We start from the raw sequence: 19,087 nt of genomic DNA, 5'->3' as shown, positions 1-19,087 counted from the left end.
ACATCTATGGCTCCCTCCCCACCTGCCCCTTGAGTACCCTATATCAGGCTTTACCCCCATCTCCCAACAAGCCTCATCATCCTCTGTCCCATGCCCAACCAGAGTCTGATGCACAACTCATCTTCCCAGGTGATTTGTGTTGTCAGGAGGTAATGTTTTAGCCCCAAAATAGGACACTAAAATTAGAACTAAAGTGATCATGTCAAAATCAAAAGGGAAGTCGTGGACAGCTGGGTCTCATGGCCTCCAGCAAATTCTGAGTATGGGGAAGCTGTTAGCCACCCCCCACCTCTGCATGCGCATGCACACACAGCCGCCAGGGAGTAGTGGGGCGCAGAGAAGCTCACCCAGGACATTCCGAATAAACAGTGGCCTCCGGGACTCTGGCAGGTAAACACCCATGAAGTAGAAAGGGACTCCAGAAAGGGCAATCCCGATGCCAATGAGGGAATTAATGGTGTCAGTGAAGAGGGGCACTATCACCAGAAACACGGAGCATATGCAGAACACGATGGGGAAAAACATGCTCAGCTGAAATAGAGGGGGTGAGAGATTAAGTAACGTGGGAAGAGGAAACAGCTCATGGGCAAGAAGCCACCTTAGGGAGATGGCCCACCCCTCCTAGTCTGCCCAGAGCTGCTGACCTTGAGAGGCCGGGGCCGCTTGGGCTCCTTCCAGCGGAGGTAGAGCTGTCCAACAACAGACAGGCCCACGAAGAACCAGTAGCTGAAGCTGAAGTAGTTGATAAGCTGGAAAACATCCTCCACGATGAGGTAGATGAGTGCCATGGTGCACTGTGGGAAAGGGGTGGGGAGACAGGTGAGCATCGTCACCACCTGCGCCCCCAGGAGACTCCCCCACCCAGCAGTCAGTACTAGATCTGATGCTACTTCACCAGATTACCTCTGGCTCTTCATTGACCCCTTGGCATCAGATAGGTCCATTCCTTGATGTACCCTGAGGTACATTAACCCTCAGGGTAGCATCTTTCCCTCTTCTGTTGCAGCCCTTCCTCCACTCAATGCCTCCCCCTTGTTGCAAGCACTTTAGAAAAAGGCAGACGCTGAGGCCCTCCTCACTTCAGTGCACCAACCTTAACATGGATTACATGGTGTCCTAGAGAGGGGTTAGACCTGGGTCGCAACTACCTGGCATACAAATGGGGGAAACGCCTTCAGAATCATCTTACTGTCCTCGGGCCTGAGAAATGCTAACTAGCAAAATGGATCCCTACCCATCCGGACTAAATAATGTCAATAAATAATGGAATATAACTCTCTCCCCATGGAAGAATTTTGAGCCAGAGGGAGAAATTGTAACATTTCAGGCCTCTGAAGTCAGGTGTTGGACCTGGAAACTAGCAAAATGGATCCATCCAGACATATGACAGCATTAGCCTCTGGAACAAAAGAATCCTAGAAGACAAGGATCAGGGTCTAGAGTCCTGGGACAAGGTCAAATGTGTTTAAACTTCAATAATCTTTTCATTACAAATTATCAACAAAGGATTTAAAACAAAATAGCTCATTCTGTGGAGATAAGGGAGAACCCTGTATTAAGAAGAGAAGGCTGGGCGTGGTGGTTCGTGCCTATAATCCCAGCACTTTGGGAGACTGAAGTGGCAGCTCACTGGAGCCCAGGAGCTCAAGACCAGCCTGGGCAACATAGTGAGACCTCATCTCTACAAAAAATAAATTAGCCAGGCCTGGTGGTATGTGCCTATAGTCAGATAACCTCCTAAATTTATAAATTCAATGCTGGCCCTGTCAAAATATCAAGAGAATTTTTCTCTTACTTTGATGAAATGATAGAAAAGTTCATCAAGACAAATAAACGAATGTGAGAATTGCTAGGAAAATTCCAAGGGCGGGGGAACCAAAGAAGTACCCTTGGTCCCTCTTTAGTTTTCAGATAGTCAGTATAAAGCTAAACCAAGGAGACTTGGTGCTGATGGGGAGGATTAGTTGAGATGGCACATTTAAGGAGCATACAATAATAATTGGCACATACATTAAGGACCCTAAAAAATTAGCTATTATTAATTTTCTATAATAAAAGTTTGAAAACTGGGAAAATGGATTGTTGAGTAAGCAATATTGGTATAGCTGGCTGCCATTCGAGAAAAAATTAAGTGAATCCCCACCTTTCTCAATACTATGCTATAATATAAATTCCAGATTAATCCAAAATTAAACGTAATAAAACCATAAAAGAACTAAATGACAACAAAAAATGAACTGTTTTTCGAATCTTAGAGTAAGGCCTTTCTCAGGGTCCCTCTTATTTAACAACTTAGCACAAATCAGAAGGAGCAACGCACAGATCCTCCCGAGCCCCGTGGTCCCAGCAAAGCTTACATTGAACAGTAAAGCAGGGATAGGTGTAAAACGCTCAATGTGGATCATGGACAGAAGGTCCGGTAGGTGGCCCTCCCGGGAGCCCACGAAGAACAACCTAGAAGGATGAGAAATGTGTCAGCAGGATCCTTTACTCCTTTTACTCAGCCATACGGCCACACTCCTCACTTGGACAAACTCAGCTCAGAGCCCCCGAGGAAAGCAGGATGCAGCCTCCGAGGAGCATCCCAGGTCCTTAGTGCATCACCAGTCCAACCTCCCCGCTCCCCCGCTTCCCTACAGATTTTCCCTCCCTCTTCATCCCCGGGCACCTCACCACTACCCAGATGCCCCACCCACCATCACCCAGACACCCACTCTTCTCTCAGCCACAGATACCTCACCAACATCAAACAGATGCCTCACCCTGCTGTCACCCACTAACAGGCTCACCCAATCCATGCCAGATTCATAGCTAACATAATAGCTTTTAAAGGGCAGCCAGATTTCTGTTCATGCCCTCCATATATTTTCCCTGAGCTGATGTAAGGCAAGACTGAGGGTCAGAGAGACAACCCAGGCTTCCTTTCTACACCTAAAGAGCTCTACCGACTGGGAAAAAGACTGGTACAGCGGTCAGGCGTGGTGGCTCATGCCTATAATCCCAGCACTTTGGGAGGCCGAGGCAGGTGGATCACCTGAGGTCGGGAGTTTGAGACCAGCCTGACCAACATGGATAAACCCCGTCTCTACTAATACAAAATTAGCCGGGCATGGTAGCACATGCCTGTAATCCCAGCTACTCGAGAGGCTGAGGCAGGAGAATCACTTGGATCCGGGAGGCGGAGGTTGCAGTGAGCCGAGATTGCACCATTGCACTCCAGCCTGGGCAACAAGAGTAAAACTCTATCTCAAAAACAAACAAAAAAAGACTGGCGCAGAAATGAACTGCCCCCCAGCATGGTCAGCATCACCTTGGAGTACACGACACTCACTCGCTAGGCTTGAGGCTTGTGCCAAAATGCTTTGCAAGAGAAGAGATGCAAAGAAGAGTTTCCAGAAGCAAGTCGGTAGGTGGAGAAAACGAGCATGTGCATAGGCAAAATGTGTGGAGGTATGAAAGAGCGTGGCCTCTTTGGAGGTTGATGTAGAATGCCTAGGGCCCCAGGGCAAGCTGTGTGAGAAGAGGGTGCTGGGAAGAACCTGCATACAAGGCCACACTGTGGAGTCTGAACAAACACAGAGAGTCAGCTGTGGCTTTGAGGTAAGGGCCTGACAGGATTTGACACCAGACTGGAGGGCAAACTAGAGCAGGGGGAGGCTAGGGTGTCACGGAAAGGCTAGACAAGAAGTCCATCTATCACAACTAAGCTGAGCAGAGGGAAGATGACACTACGTTTTTTATTTTTGAGATGGAGTCTCGCTCTGTAGCCCAGGCTGGAGTGCAATGGCGCGATCTCGGCTCACTGCAACCTCCTGGGTTCAGGCAATTCTCCTGCCTCACCCTCCCGAGTGGCTGGGACTATAAGCACATGCCACCATGCCCGGCTAATTTTTTTTTTTTTTTGTATTTTTAGTAGAGACAGGGTTTCAACATATTGGTCAGGCTGGTCTCGAACTCCTGACCTAAGGTGATCTTCTCGCCTCAGCTTCCCAAAGTGCTGGGATTACAGGCGTGAGCCCCATGCCCAGCTGGACACTATGTTCTTTTACAAGGCCTTGACTTCTCTAATTCTTTGGTTGCCCCAGGGAGGCACAATACATGGACTGGTGTGTGAAAACCAGTAAAAAGAATGAACGTGACAAAACTCTCTTTTATTTTTCATGCTTCTGTTTGTTCACATGGCAAATATTTATTGGATGACTATTATACCCCCGGCCCTGGGGACAACACCAGTTATAGGGTGAGTGGAAGAGAAATCAGGAAAGAAACTTTCTTCTCGGGTATCTTATGTCATAGAAGCCATGGGAATTGTTTCAAAATTGGAAAGTGGTCAGCATCACTTGCTTCAGAGGTCCAATAGGATGAGGACTAAAGATAGGCTAAGAAAGAGATAGCCTTAATAAGAATATTTTTCAGGTAGTAGAAGCCAAACTTAACAGATGGGAAAATAAATGAAAGTTGAAGCCCAGACTGCTGTCTCACAAGTGCATCCAGGGCCAGGCATGGTGGCGCACACCTTTAATCCCAGCTACTCGGGAGGCTAAGGTGGGAGGATCACTTGAGACCAGGAGTTTGAGACCAGCCTGGACAACATAGTGAGACCCCAATCTCTAAAAAAAAATATTTAAAAAATAAAAAGTAGTACATCCAGTAAGTGGGAAGAGGAGAGACGCGAAACGCTATTTTGTGACTCTCCTAAGTGGAGAGGAGAGAAGCTATTGGAGAGCTGGCTCCAAGTAAGCACCCACCAAAGAGAAGGGCCAACTGATGGAGCAAACTGCTGAAGAAGAAGGGAAGTGCTGGAACCCCGAGCCCAGGTAGCAGAGTCTGCCAGGAAAGGCACACCCGCTCCTTCCTCTGCAACAACAGGAAGGACCAGCACACTTACTGATGTCTGCAGAGAGAAGATCAGGAGACCTGATGGCCTCGGCGTTTTCTGGGAAGTGAGGGGGAAAGTCTTTCTGTACATAGCACCAATACCTGGTACACAGCAAGTGCTGTTATCATTTACTGAAGGAATGAATCCTGGGGCTACAGCATAACCCACAAGGAGCCTAGAATCTGGTCCCTGCCCAAGTCACCACTCCAAGCTGTTGCCTTTCTCCCCTATACCTTTCATCAATCTGTCCTCATCTCAGATGGAAACATGAGCTACCAGTACATAAACATGAGCTACCAGCACACAAAACATGAGCTACCAGCACACAAAATATGAGCTACCAGCACATAAATATGAGCTACCAGCACGCAAATATGAGCTACCAGCACACAAAATATGATCTACCAGCACATAAATATGAGCTATCAACACATAACATGAGCTATCAGCACACAATCTGTCCTCATCTCAGATGGAAACATGAGCTACCAGCATACAAATGTGCTACTTGCACAAAGGCAAGTACATGCCCACATACCAAACACACACACACACACACACACACCCCCTATATGCCCATGAAAAGGAGAGAAAAAAGGAACTCTTATGCCTAAGCCCCAGAGAATGAAATATTGTGGTCTATTATCAGTGACACAGAGACACGGTACCTTGATGAAGCAAAGATGGATGCATTGAGGCCCCCAAAGCAGGACAGGGCAACAGCAATGGGGATGGTCCAGCTGAACATGCCAAACGTCTGGTCAGCAAATGTCTGGGGGCAGGGCACAGAAAAGGCACTTAAATGGACAGGGTTTCATAATCCTCCTGCAACTATAATCTCGGAACAAATGCAATCACTGCTAAGCAGCCCACCCTCTGGCCTAGACTCATGACCTCATCCTGCAGAGCTGAGGAGGGTGCAGTAAGATAGACTGAGCTGTGCAGGGTGGCTCAGCATCAGGAGATGATGAACAAATGGGGATCCCAAGAGACTCACCACAGCCACGGCATCACTGCTAAGGACATCTGAAATGTTCAGCACTGTGTAATAGGCCACATTGGTCAGGATGTAGATGAGCGTCACAATTGGCATAGAAATCCCAATGGCCAAGGGCAAATTTCTGTCAGGACAAGTGAGAAAGGACTACCTAGAACCAACCTCTCCTTGGGAACAAAGTTTATCAAGTCTCCACTGGGATTTTCTGAACATTTAACAGTTCACTAGCCTCCAAGTCTTTGAGGCAGGCTCACCTTCCCCTTGACCCTGGGTTCTTTCTATTGAGAAAGACACAACTTTCTCTGTGAAGACAGCGCATGATCAATATTTAATCTTTGCCACAGTAGGACCAATGGGTCCTACTGTGTTTCATAATCCTCGTGCATCTGTGATCTCAGAGGAACAGTGCAAGGAACAGTGTCCTGGGGACTAGATGCCAGGCTGGGGACCCAGCTGGCCAGAATAAGTTTTGGTTCTGTGGGCTGTAGTGTCAGCACCAGAGTCCGAGGTCCTAATTCCTTTGCCCCAGCTGGGCCTGCTGCTCCCCACTGAAGGTGCAAGCTCCTAATCCCTTAACCCCATCTGGGTCTGCTGCTCCCCACTGAAGGGCCTCTCCTCTAGGAAGGACCCTGTGTATCCTCCAGTGCGAACATGAGGACAGGGAGCCAAAGGCTTTCCTACCTTCACTCACTCCCATTCTAGCCCTCAGCCCCTCCTAGCTGGAGAAGGGGGAAGTAGGGAGAAGAGGGGAGGAGAGTCGGAGGGAGGAGGAGAAGGATGAGGGCAGGCACGCCCACTATCAGCAGGAGTTCCAGCCAAGCTGGGGAGTGAGAGTGTGATCCCACCTTTACCTTTCTGGGTTTTTGATTTCTTCTGTTACAAAATTAAGGGTGTCCCAACCTGAGTAAGAGAAGAGGGCAGAGTAGAGGGCAAGAGAGAGGTTTCCCATGTCCCAGGAGGAACCCTCAAAGGTGTCCTGAAAGTGCTCAGAGTGTCCTGTGGGGGCAAAGGCAGGTGAGGGGTTCAGAGAGAAGGAGCAGGCCAAAGGAGAAAGGAGGAGGAGATGGGAGGTGTAAGAGAAAGATACAAAAGGAGAATAGGAAAGAGAAAGGGAAGATGAAAAAAAGGAGGAATGGGGAGGAACAAGAAAGAAAAAACAAGAAGGTAGGGGAAAGAAAAAAAAAACATAATTTAACACCAAAAGATCAACAACCACTAGCTCCCTACACTTTACCACCCCACCCACTTCCTCAGGAAAGCTCACATTCCTTTAATAAAACTAGACAATAAAAAACCAAAGACATTCCTGGCTGCCCTCTGATGTGACAATACTTCTTCCAAAACCCTAAAGAATTTCCATTTCCTGCAAATGATCTCACAGCAAGCCCCAGCTCTTCTACCTATTTATGTCAAGAACCCCGTTTCACATGAAGGAGTCATTTTTCATTGAAAATTAGACCTTCCTGTGAACTACCTCTCTTGGACCAGACTACTGCACAATTTGGTCAATCGGTTTATCAGCCTCATGGGAAGGACTCTCTGCTGCTCTACTTGCGGTAGCTATGGTTGCATGGGGGAGATCACATGCTATAGAGGAACTGAGACCTTATCTTTCACTAGGCCTGAGCCACCCCCACCCTTTGGGGAGCCAGCCCAGCCTGTCATTCTCCTCAGAGGCCTCAGAGACTGCGGACACAAAAGCCCAGGGGACAGCACCCAGCTACCCAGGACAGAGACCCCTCTGGACACACTGGGGTCTTTAACAAGACCCAGACTTCTAAGGAACCCCATTGTCATACCCTGAAGAAAGCCTAGACCCAGCTCTCATGTGGTAAAAAGAGCTGGCTATGCAGCAAGAGAAGAGAAAATAGAGACCCCTGTCCTCAGGGGTGTCCATCCTCATACACAGCAGTGGTTCCCTAAGGAACAGATCTTCAGGGGAGGATTACTCAAAACCCAATTTGACCCCAGGATGCTCCCGAGCCTCCAGGGACATCCACGTGTCTAGCTCTACTAACTTGATATAAGTACACGGGCTAGACCAGCAGCCTAAGAATCAACAAGGGCAATTTTTTCTTTTCCTTTTTCTGTTTTTTGAGACAGAGTTTCGCTCTTGTTGCCCAGGCTGGAGTGCAATGGCAAGATCTCGGCTCACTGCAACCTCTGCCTCCCAGGTTCAAGCGATTCTCCTGCCTCAGCCTCCCAAGTACCTGGGATTACAGGCACCCGCCACCATGCCCGGCTAATTTTTTGTATTTTTGGTAGAGACAGGGTTTCTCCATGTTGGCCAGGCTGGTCTCAAACTCCTGACCTGAGGTGATCCATCTGCCTCAGCCTCCCGGCCTCCCAGAGTGCTGAGATTACAGGCATGAGCCACTGCGCCCAGCCCAATAAGGGCAATTCTTTTCTTTCTTTTTTTTTTGAGACGGAGTCTTGCTCTGTCACCTAGGCTGGAGGGCAGTGGCACAATCTCGGCTTACTGCAACTTCCGCCTCCTGTTTTCAAGCCATTCTCCTGCCTCAGCCTCCTAAGTAGCTGGGATTACAGGCGTGCACCACCATGCCCAGCCAATTTTTGTATTTTTAGTAGAGACAGGGTTTCTCCACGTTGGTCAGACTGGTCTTGAACTCCTGACCCGCTGATTCGCCCGCCTCAGCCTCACAAAGTGTTGGGATTACAGGCGTGAGCCACCGCGCCGGGCCAAGGGTAATTCTTAAAAGCACAGCTTTTTAGACTCCAAACCAACCAGAATGTGACCCAATAGATTTGAGATTAGGGTCTCAGCTCCCCGGGTGACTGTACACAGCCACATTTAGGGACTGATGACCTAGAGAACTGGGCTGTGAAATGATTGAGATATCTGTGGCTAAAGACACCTCAAGACCTCTCTAGGGCTCATGAGATCTTGGTAGGCCTGTTACCCTCACTGCCAGTCCTCTCTGCTCCAGGAATGAAAAGCTTTCTAAAGCCAACATTTAGGAAAGACACTGCCAATTTCACAATATTTTAATATTTTTCTGAGAGCTGACTTGAGGAGGGATTGCTGAACACAAGCCCAGATGAAAAGTAAAGGCTGCAAAATAACCACCCATTTCCATACCCCACTTCCAGCTCCATATACCCTGCCACCTGTCTCAAGGAGGGCCCAGTCTTCCTACTTGTAGCTTGGCAGTCACAGACCACAAACAGGAGCCACTCTATCCCCACAGATTACTTTTATGACCCAATCATGACCCAAGCTTCAGGAGCTCCTAGGCCCTTGGCTGGCTTCCTGCAATGCTCCCAGCCTCCACCAAAGGAAACCAGCCCTGAGGGAGAGGCTGACTCATGTCCACTTGGCCAAGCCAGCCTGGCCCAGAAAGCCCAGAAAGAAATCTACTCCCATCTCTTGCACTCACTGACACATGCTAGCATGTACATAGAAACAGCTGAGCAGTGAAGCTAACAGAGTCCCCATGTCCTCCTCAGGGAATCCAGAGGAACTCTTGGTGGTACCCCCCTTCCCACCACTTACCCTGGCACAGTTTAACAAGGCCCATGACAATGATGGCAATGAGTGCTACGACCTTGGCATAAGTGAACGTGTCCTGCACACGTGTGCCCCACTTGACATAGGCACAGTTCACAAATGTCAGCAGACCTAGGAGGAAAACCACAAAGTCACTGGCAGGCTTGAGTTGAGGGCACAGGGGCCCAACCCCCCTTTACAGAGAGCACTCTTTCTGCCCTTCCTGCCTAAGGCAAAGGGGCCAATGGACCAGTCAGAACAAGGCGAACTGGCAAGTGAGGGGACACCCTGCACCCACCCCAGCTGACAGCATACAGGCACTTCCATCACTACTGGCGCTCAAGGATATGAAGGCATGCGTGAACCCATACTTATACATCCTGATGGCCAACAGCATTTCTGGGAATTCCCCCCAGGCCCAGGGATGGGTGATTTCACCCACTCTTTCCCACCCAGACTCCCAAGGTTCCAAACCACAGGAGACACAAGACCTCTTCATGGCCAAAAGAAATTCATCAGTAAGTGAGGTAAATTTGAATGTAGATGGCAGGTTATCTAAGAAATTAGAGAGACAGTGTTTTGCATTAAGTGTAAAAATGAGGCCAGGTGCAGTGGCTCACACCTGTAATCCCAGCACTTTGGGAAACTGAGGCAGATGGATCATGTGAGCCTAGGAGTTATAGACCAGCCTGGGCAACATGGAGAAACTCTGTCCCTACAAAAAATATAAAAATTAGCTGGGCGTGGTGGTGCACACCTGTAGTCCCAGCTACTCAGGAGGCTGAGGAGGGAGGGTCACTTGAGCCTAGGAGATTGAGGCAGCAGTGAGCCATGCACTCCAGCCTGATGACAGAGTAAGACCCTGTCTCAAAAAAAAAAAAAAAAAAAAGAAAAAGAAAAGTCTGTTATATGCCTGACAATTTCACATACACCTCTCCATCAATTCTCACGACTCCAAAATACAGATATTCCTATTCCCATTTTATGGATGAGGAAACTGAGGCTGAGAGAAGCTAACTACCATTTCTAAGTTCACATTCCCAAGCCCACTGATCGCTTCCACCCTCATTCCTACCTATACCTCCCAATTCTCAATGAAGTCCATGGAGAAGTGCACCCACTCGAGTACTCCCTAGGCTCACGTGGCCTTAAGTTCTAGCTCCTCACACACCTCAGTGACATCTGGGCCCTGTGCTGAGAGCCCCGGCACTTTGCTCCTGCTAAACAATGACTGATCCATGGGGACGACATAAGAGCAATATCCAGCAGGAAGGAACGCAGTGACATCTGTGAGTACTGTCTCTAGCATCCAAAAATAGAACTTTTAGGTGCACCTCAAATCTTACTACAAAATCTTTTGGGCCCATCCTCTAGGCCAACTCCACTTACTCCTACCCACTTTGCACTCTCTCCTTCAGCCAGACTCTCTCTCTTATTCGCACCGTACGCACACATAAAAAGAAATGTCCTCCCCTCCTCTTCCTGCCATAGCCAACAGCAACTCCCACTTTCAAGGTCTAGTTCAGCCCCCGCTTCCTCTTCCTCTGTAAAACCTTCTCTGAATACACCACCCAGCCCCTCTCTGAGCTCTTTCTCTCCTGAACCACATGGCATTCCTGCTTCTTAGCACAGGTTAGTGTCTATGCTATTGTGATGTAGACACCTGTCTCAAGTCTCTCCCTCAGGTGATTGGGTCATGCTTCTCCCAAGATCACAAATTCTCAGAAGGTAACAGCAGTATATCATTTTATTTTCTTTCTCTCCTTCTTCTTTTTTTTTTTTGAGACAGGGTCTTGCTCTGTCACCCAGGCTGGAGTGGGTGCGATCACAGCTCACTGCAGCCTCGATGTCCAGGGCTCAAGTGATCTTCCCACCTCAACCTCCTATTAGCTGGGACCACAGGTGCACACCACCACACCCAGCTAATTAAAAAAAAAATATTTTGTAGAGACAGGGGTCTTGCTATGTTGCCCAGGCTGGTCTGGAACTCCCGGGCTCAAGCAATCCTCCTGCCTCAGCCTCCCAAAGTATTAGGATTACAGGCATGAGCTACTGCGCCTGGCCATGTTGTTTTCTTAAGCTCATCACCAAGCAAAGAGGGGCACTGATAAACCCTGGTTGGAACCAAGGTGGTAAGATTTTCACTCTAACTTCCAATTCCCTGGGGCAAGGCAAATTGTCAGAAAGTTGGATATTCTTCCATTCAAATGGAGAGAAGTGCCTACGGCCAGCCTGTGAAAATGAACACAGGTGGCAGGTGGCAGGCTCAATGGCTTCAAAGAGCTTTCACTCAGTACACTGGCAAGTTAACACAGGTGCTTACTAGTCAATCATGATGTGGGAGTAGGGGGACAGTGGTCAAATGGGAGGGAAGAAGCAGCCCAAAGAAATGCATGCTGCTGGCAGGTCTTCCCAGGGACCTACCCTGATGATCAAAGCTACCTGTATGGGGTTAAGCCTCAATCAGCTAACATAAGGATTACCTAGTTAATAGGTGCCAGTAATCCATAGGCCCCTATACAGTACAGTAGCCATGTTTTGAAGTACCTGCCCAGCTCCTTCTTGGGAATTGCTCCCCCTTCCCTATCATGACTGATGGAGCCAGACACTGGACCCAAGTTGAGCCTGTTATATTGCCTCTCCCAGAAACACAGAGTTGGAATACCAAGAAACTGAATCCAACAGTAATGGGCAGAAGGGTCAGGAGCTACAGCAAGTCAAAGTCACATACAAGCCCTTAGTAACAAAGGGACAGAAACCGTAAGTAGAGGAAGGAAGCAGAACACAAAAAGAAGCAGAAGTGGGAGGGCATGCAGCTTAGACAAAAAGACAGACAGGGGCCGGGGCAGCGGTGCACACCTGGAGTCCCAACTGTGTGGGAGGCTGAGGTGGGAGAACTGCTGAACCCAGGAGTCCGGGCCTATAGTGCATTGTAATAGCATCTGTGAATAGTCACTGCACTCCAGCCAGGGCAACAGAGTGAGAACTTGTCTCTAAAAAAAAAAAAAGAAAAAGAAAAAAAAGAAAGACGAGAAAACACACAGAAGACAGAGACAGAGGGGTGAGAGATAAGAGACAAGGAGGCAGAGACAGAGAGAGGAGGACAAAAGGAGAGAAACACAAAAAGGTGGAAATAAACATGGAGAAAGAGACTGTCTGACAATATCCTGGCAGTACTAACTGTGCTTCTGGTTTGCAGCTCCCAGGGAAAGAGAAGCTGATACACTCCTCAGACCCACTAACAAGCACTGGGTCTCACTTCTGATCCTTCTCCTTCCTCCTCTCCTGCCATAAATGTCCTACAGGTTTGGTCCTCCCTGTGCACAGGTAAATATTACACACAGTGGAAATTCAACTATGTGCTAAACTAATGAATAAAGAAGGCTGCTTGTGGAAATGCCTGCAGAGTCCATTCCAATAGACCAGCTGGAAGGATACAAAAGCACCTGGTCAGAGTGGCTCCTCTGGGGAGAAAGACTAAAGCTGTGGAGAGGGAGGGAGACTTTTTCCACTCTGTGGTTTACCATGGTTTACTGTGAACATACACCTCTTTCTAGATAAAAATAAAAATAGTTCGTGCTCACTTCAGCAGCACATATACTAAAATTGGAACGATGCAAAGAAGATTAGCATGGCCCCTGAAAAATTTTAAAAGAATTTGTTTAAAAATAAAAGTAGTTCATTAGCAACAATGTAGCACCAGAAGGCAGAGCCAGGGCAGTGTGAAGCTAGGAGGCACCTAGGGCACAAAATTTAAGGAGGCACTCACTCTCAGGGAACCACACGCCGGAACCTGAGAGTGAGTACGCCCTTCAACGCTGACCCCAGGCACCTCGCTTGCCTCACCCTACTCTCAGCCCTGCCAGAGAACAGAGAGCTCCTAGAACAGTCAAGCAGAAGCCAAGTCCCTTGACTGTTCTCCTGATTCTAATTAAGAAACAAAATTTCACCATCTGATCCTTACTCCTCTATTGCTTCCCAGAACTCCCAGCCCCCCTAGCTTACCATAAACTATCAGAGTTCAAACAAAGTCAACAACTGGGCCTTAAAGCCAGATGCTAAGATTCAGCTACCACAGTTAAAACATCCAAGCCTTCCCTCTTCTTCTGATCTCATTTCCTTGCTGGACAAGCCTGCACCAATGAGCGTGGGACCCATGTGAGGGTCTTCAAGGCTCTGTGGGAGCTTATTGCTGAGAAAGGAGTACTCAAATGGCAGATCCAGACTGAAAGCCAAAGCAGAAACAAATCCCCAAAGTCTCTGTGGCAGACACGGCTAGTTATCTTCCTCTATCTGTTCTTCCCTTTTTCCTTCGTAATAGAAATTTTAGCTGAAGGCATGGCTGTCCAAAATAAAGCTGACATTTCCCAGCCTCTCCTGCAGGTAGGTATGGCTATGCAACCAGGTTTTCTCCCGGGATGTATGCTAATATTTCACATAAGACCTCAGAAAGTGTCTTTAAATGGGGCAGGCAGTGTCTTTGTCCTTTCTGTCAGTTACAGTGCAGACATGACAGCTAGAGCTTCAGTAACCATCCTGGACTACCAGCTAGAAGTCACAGGCTGAGGATGGCAGGAAGACAGAAGAAGGAATAAACCTGGCTCCCTGAAGAACTGAAGTCATCCAACCCACACTGCCTCCTTTTAACATGTGAGAGAAACAAACATCAACATGTTTGAGCCATGCTACTAAAGGTTTTCTGTTGTCTGAAACCCAAGTTAATAGTGAATAACATATGCACCCTCTGGCAGAACTGTGCCTTTCATACTCTCTTTCTGATGAGGAGATGGCCTGGCAATCTGAAGCTGTACTCCCAGCTACACTGACAGTAGTCACAACTCTCTTTTCCCACAGGCAACAGAGAGCAGAGGGAAACCTTCCAATTCCTCCCAGACATGCTGAATGTTATAAAGGGGCATTCAAGGACAAAGGAATGCAACTGTAAACAAAAAATAACAACAAAAATGTGGAAGAAAGGTCGGGCGCGGTGGCTCACACCTGTAATCCCAGCACTTTGGGAGGTCGAGGCAGGCAAATCACAAGGTCAAGGGTTTGAGACTAGCCTGGCCAATATGGTGAAACCCCGTCTCTACTAAAAATACAAAATAATTAGCTGGGCATAGTGGCGTGTGCCTGTAGTCCCAGCTAATCGGCAGGCTGAGGCAGAAGAATCACTTGAACACGGGAGGCAGAGGTTGCAGTGAGCCAAGATCACGCCACTGGACTCCAGCCTGGGCAACAGAGTGAGACTCCATCTAAAAAAAAAAATGTGGAAGGAAGAAAGGAAGAAAGGCAGGGTAGGGAGGGGACAACAAGACATTCAGGAGTGAAATGCTCTCCAACACTCCAGAGGAGGTAAACCCTTCCAAATGGGGATCCCAGAATCAGTAGCTACCTCCTAGGATGTATATAAATATGTAATGTATGTGTCTTTTTTTAAAGTATCCTTGTTTTTTTTTTTTGTGGTTTTTTGTTTTATTTTGTTTTTTAAGAGACGAGTTCTTGCTATGTTGCCCAGACTGGTCATGAACTCCTGGGCTCAAGTGATCCTCCTGCCTTGGCCTCCCAAACTGCTGAGATTACAGGCATGAGCCACTGAGCCTGGCCAGTGTCTTTGTTTTTAATTACACAAATACATTTAGTCCCATTATGAAAGCATTCAAACTATATATAGGGTTGGAGTCTTGAAACAACTATGATCAAGACCCAGTCCTCCCTAGCCCCGTATCACTCTCAGAACAAGAAAGCTGTCTGTCCATAGCAACTAGCCAAAATGAGGAGCGTATCTTTTCTACTGAGAACTCTGACCAGGCCTGGGTCCAAGAGAGCAGGAAAGCATGGAAACAATGGATACTCAGGGATCATACAGTGTTTCTTCTTCTCTCCAGTCTCATCCTTCCCAGTCTCCCTCCTTCTCTTCCTCCTGCTCACTGTCACCCTTGCCAAACAAACTCAGGGGGAATGGAGTCTCAGCTGTGAGCAGGCGCTGGGCTTTGATGCTGCTGTGTCAGCAATGAACTACTTCCATGTTGAAATCTTCAAAGCAAATATTTTCCATTGATGTGTATGAGCCTACACAAGAGGGAGGATCCCAAGGTCAAAGCCCACAAAGCTAAATGGGCTGACAACACCCAAGGCAGAAACATCACCCTTCTGCAGTCAAATCAAGTACTCTTATAATACGGGCACCTGGGTTACTGTGAATCCTGCTGGTCACCTAGGCAGAGGAGACCCTATGTACCTACCTCAAGAACCAACATTTCTCCCCATTAGTCCCACAAGTGAGTATGAGCCCCTAAACTTACTGAGTTCAGTCAGCAGCCTGTGGCCCTGCCTCACCACATAAGATTCCAAAACCCCAGGACACATATGAACAGAGTGCACCCTTAAGACAGAGTTTCTCAACCTCAGCACTATTGACATTTTAGGCCAAGTAAGTCTTTATTGTGAGAAGCTGTTCTGTGCATGGTGGTATGTTCAGCAGCACCCCTGACCTCTACCATTAGAAGCAAAAAGCACCCCCTCCCAGGAGTTGTGACAACCAAAAGTGTCTCCAGATATTGCTAAATGTCTCCTGGAAGATAAACTTCCCTCTGGCTGAGAATCACTGTACTAGGATAATTAGTAGGTGAAATAAAATAGCCTGAAATCTGCAAAAAGCTGCTTGGATCTCCTTGCCAGTATAACCTGGGAATGGGATGGGGTATAGCCAGAAAGCCAGGATCTGAAAGTGCAGTGCCTTCAGAGGCCAGGAAAGTAATATGAGTGAGCAAAGGCAAAAAAGTCTGGGTATAATACAAGAAGTGGAGAACTACAGTGGATTGGGGATTCCATACTCCATTTAAAAGGAGCCACAGCCGGCCGGGCCCGGTGGCTCACACCTGTAATCCCAGCACTTTGGGAGGCCGAGGTGGGCGGATCACGAGGTCAGGACATCGAGACCATCCTGGCTAACATGGTGAAACCCCGTCTCCACTAAAAATACAAAAAATTAGCCAGGCATGGTGGCAGGCACCTGTTGTCCCAGCTACTCAGGAGGCTGACGCAGGAGAATGGCGTGAACCTGGGAGGCGGAGCTTGCAGTGAGCCGAGATCGCACCACTGCACTCCAGCCTGCGTGACAGAGCGAGACTCCATCTCAAAAAAAAAAAAAAAAAAAAAGCCATAGCCCTCCACAGCGGCTCACACCTGTAATCCCAACACTTGGAGAGGCTGAGGCGGGAGCATCACTTGAGCCAGGAGTTTGAGACCAGCCTGGGCAACATAGGGATACTCCTTTTAAATAAACAAAAAAAAAAATTTTTTTTTTTAAAGGAGCTACGACTACTGAAATCCAGCTTATTTTACTGGGCAGGAATTTGGGTCCAACGATGCCCGAACTTTTGATTTTTCAAGAGAAAAGGCAAGTCCTGATTTTCAAATGTTGGCAACTAATTCAAAATTATTTACAACACCACAAACCAAACAAATCTATCTCTGGGGCCCAAGTCTGGCTCACAGGTCACCAGCTTGCAGCCTCTGCCCTAGAGTTGGTTATATACAGACTTCCTGGGCCATCCCTTCTAGGATGGAAGTGTCTAGAATGGCATGGCTATAACTTGTTTACGCAGTCTCCCAACCAACAAGCCGGACCCCTCTCATGCCTCAGTTTCAAGACTAACTTAATTCTCCTATCCTACCAAAGTCTTACCCTAGATTCAGTGCAGACCTTTCGTTTTTTTCCCCCTAAATAACCTAATTGGTTTCATGCAATTTATGTCTCCTGAAACCATGTTGTTCCCACTGCCGCCTCTACTCAAGAAGACTCTCTCAGCATATCCTAGCTCTGTTGAAAGCCTGATACTGCAACCTAAGTTCCAAGAAGGGAAGTAAGCTGAACCCTAAAGCCTACCCTAGTCGGAAGAGAATATGGTTTTATGACTTAGCCATTACTATGACAAGCAAGTTCTTGCCCTCAGGCCTGGATTCTGGAAAAGCCAGTGCTTCTAGGATAGAAAGCCTGCAGGAATTCAGATCCCGAGGAATCTGGATGAAAGTACATGTTGAATGAAAGAGGCTGGCCGGCCCACACTTACAGGCTTACACCTATGATCCCAGCACTCTGGGAGGCCAAGGTGGGCAGATCACTTGAGCTCAGGAGTTCGAGAACAGTGTGGCCAACATGGTAAAACCCCATCTCTACTAAAAATATAAAAATTAGCCAGGCATGGTAGCTCGCACCTGTAATCCCAGCTATTTGGGAGGCTGAGGCAGGAGGATCACTTGAACCTGGGAGGCGGAGGTTGCAGTGAGCCAAGATTGAGCCACTGCCCTCCAGCCTGGGCAACAAAGCAAGACTCTGTCTCAAAAAATAAAAATAAAAGAGAAAATCGAGGCAGCAATTAGTTAACTCCCCAAGATCAACAGTTGGTCAATGATAAAGCTGAAAATTAAATCCAGTCTGGCATGGAGGCCTGCAGTCCCAACCACTATACTATACTGCCTGGAGATTGCTTATGTATCTTCAAACCATGTTTTCTAAGAGTATTTGATGAAAGAGATTAAATATGAAATTTTTTTTGAGACAAAGTCTCATTCCGTCACCTAGGCTGGAGTGCAGTGGCATGATCATAGCTCACTGCAACCTTGAATTTCTGGGCTCAAGGGATCCTCCCTCCTCAGGCTCCCGAGTAGCTAGGATTACAGATGCACACCACTGCCACCGCCACCATGCCTGGCTAATTATTTTTTTTTTAGAGGTGGGGTCTTGCTTTGTTGCCCAGGCTGGTCTCAAACTCCTGTGCTCAAGTGATCCTCCCTCCTCAGCCTCCCAAAGTGCTGGAATTACAAAAGGCATGAGCTACCATGCCCAGCCAATATTAATTTTTTTTTTTAATTTTATAAAGCAGTGTACAACTTACAAGAAAAGATGACCTCAAAAGGTACTTATGGCTGGGCATGGTGGCTCACGCCTGTAATCCCAGCACTTTGGGAGGCCAAAGCAGGCAGATCACGAGGTCAAGAGATCAAGACCATCCTGACCAACATGGTGAAACCCCATCTCTACTAAAAATACAAAAATTAGCTGGGCATAGTGGTGCGCACCTATATTCCCAGCTACTCGGGAGGCTGAGGCAGGAGAATCTCTTGAACCCGGCAGGCAGAGGATGCAGTGAGCCAGAGGTTGCAGTGAGCAGAGATCGCACCACTGTACTCCAGCCTAGGCGACAGAGCAAGACTCAGTCTCAAAAAAAAAAAAAATAAAATAATAATAATAATAATAATAATAATAGGCCAGGCGTAGGGGCTCACACCTATAATCCCAGCACTTTGGGAGGCCGGGTGTGCAGATCACCTGAGGTCAGGAGTTCAAGACCAGCCTGACCAACATGGAGAAACCCTGTCTCTACTAAAAATACAAAATTAGCCAGGTGTGGTGGCACATGCCTGAAATCCCAGCTATTCGGGAGGCTGAGTCAAGAGAATCGCTTGAACCCAGGAGGCGGAGGTTGCAATGAGCTGAGATCATGCCATTGCACTCTAGCCTGGGCAGCAAGAGCGAAACTCCATCTGAAAAAAAAATTTTTTTTAATTAAAAAATAATACAAGGCCGGGCACAGTGGCTCACACCTGTAATCCCAGCACTTTGGGAGGCCAAGGCGGGCGGATCATGAGGTCAGGACATCGAGACTATCCTGGCTAACACGGTGAAACCCCGTCTCTA

The 19,087-nt window shown here is 47.8% G+C and overlaps 1 protein-coding gene and 1 non-coding gene across 25 annotated transcripts in view; one reads left to right on the top strand and one right to left on the bottom strand.

Annotated features, from left to right (window-relative positions):
* Nucleotides 1-19,087, bottom strand: part of SLC7A6 (solute carrier family 7 member 6) — a 38,889-nt gene that overhangs the window by 4,675 nt on the left and 15,127 nt on the right. For all 24 annotated transcript variants that reach the window (XR_010124308.1, XR_010124307.1, XR_010124306.1 and 21 more), the window contains 7 exons: nucleotides 9,391-9,516; nucleotides 6,728-6,872; nucleotides 5,877-6,000; nucleotides 5,548-5,651; nucleotides 2,358-2,454; nucleotides 645-794; nucleotides 348-531 (listed from right to left, as the gene is read on the bottom strand). Coding sequence is in view for 20 of the 24 variants with exons in the window: in XM_063654471.1 (XP_063510541.1) it covers nucleotides 348-531; nucleotides 645-794; nucleotides 2,358-2,454; nucleotides 5,548-5,651; nucleotides 5,877-6,000; nucleotides 6,728-6,872; nucleotides 9,391-9,516 (930 nt within the window). In the remaining 4 variants the exon portion in view is untranslated. The remainder of the gene's footprint in view (nucleotides 1-347; nucleotides 532-644; nucleotides 795-2,357; nucleotides 2,455-5,547; nucleotides 5,652-5,876; nucleotides 6,001-6,727; nucleotides 6,873-9,390; nucleotides 9,517-19,087) is intronic.
* On the top strand, nucleotides 12,961-13,067 carry LOC129016470 (U6 spliceosomal RNA). The gene has a single exon (XR_008494856.1). It is a non-coding gene; the product is annotated as a U6 spliceosomal RNA (small nuclear RNA).

This window comes from Pongo pygmaeus, chromosome 18, assembly GCF_028885625.2.
Source record: "Pongo pygmaeus isolate AG05252 chromosome 18, NHGRI_mPonPyg2-v2.0_pri, whole genome shotgun sequence".
Taxonomy (NCBI): Eukaryota; Metazoa; Chordata; class Mammalia; order Primates; family Hominidae; genus Pongo; species Pongo pygmaeus.
The sequence above is the reverse complement of the archived record's forward strand: the minus strand, read 5'-3'. Positions and strand labels throughout refer to the sequence as shown.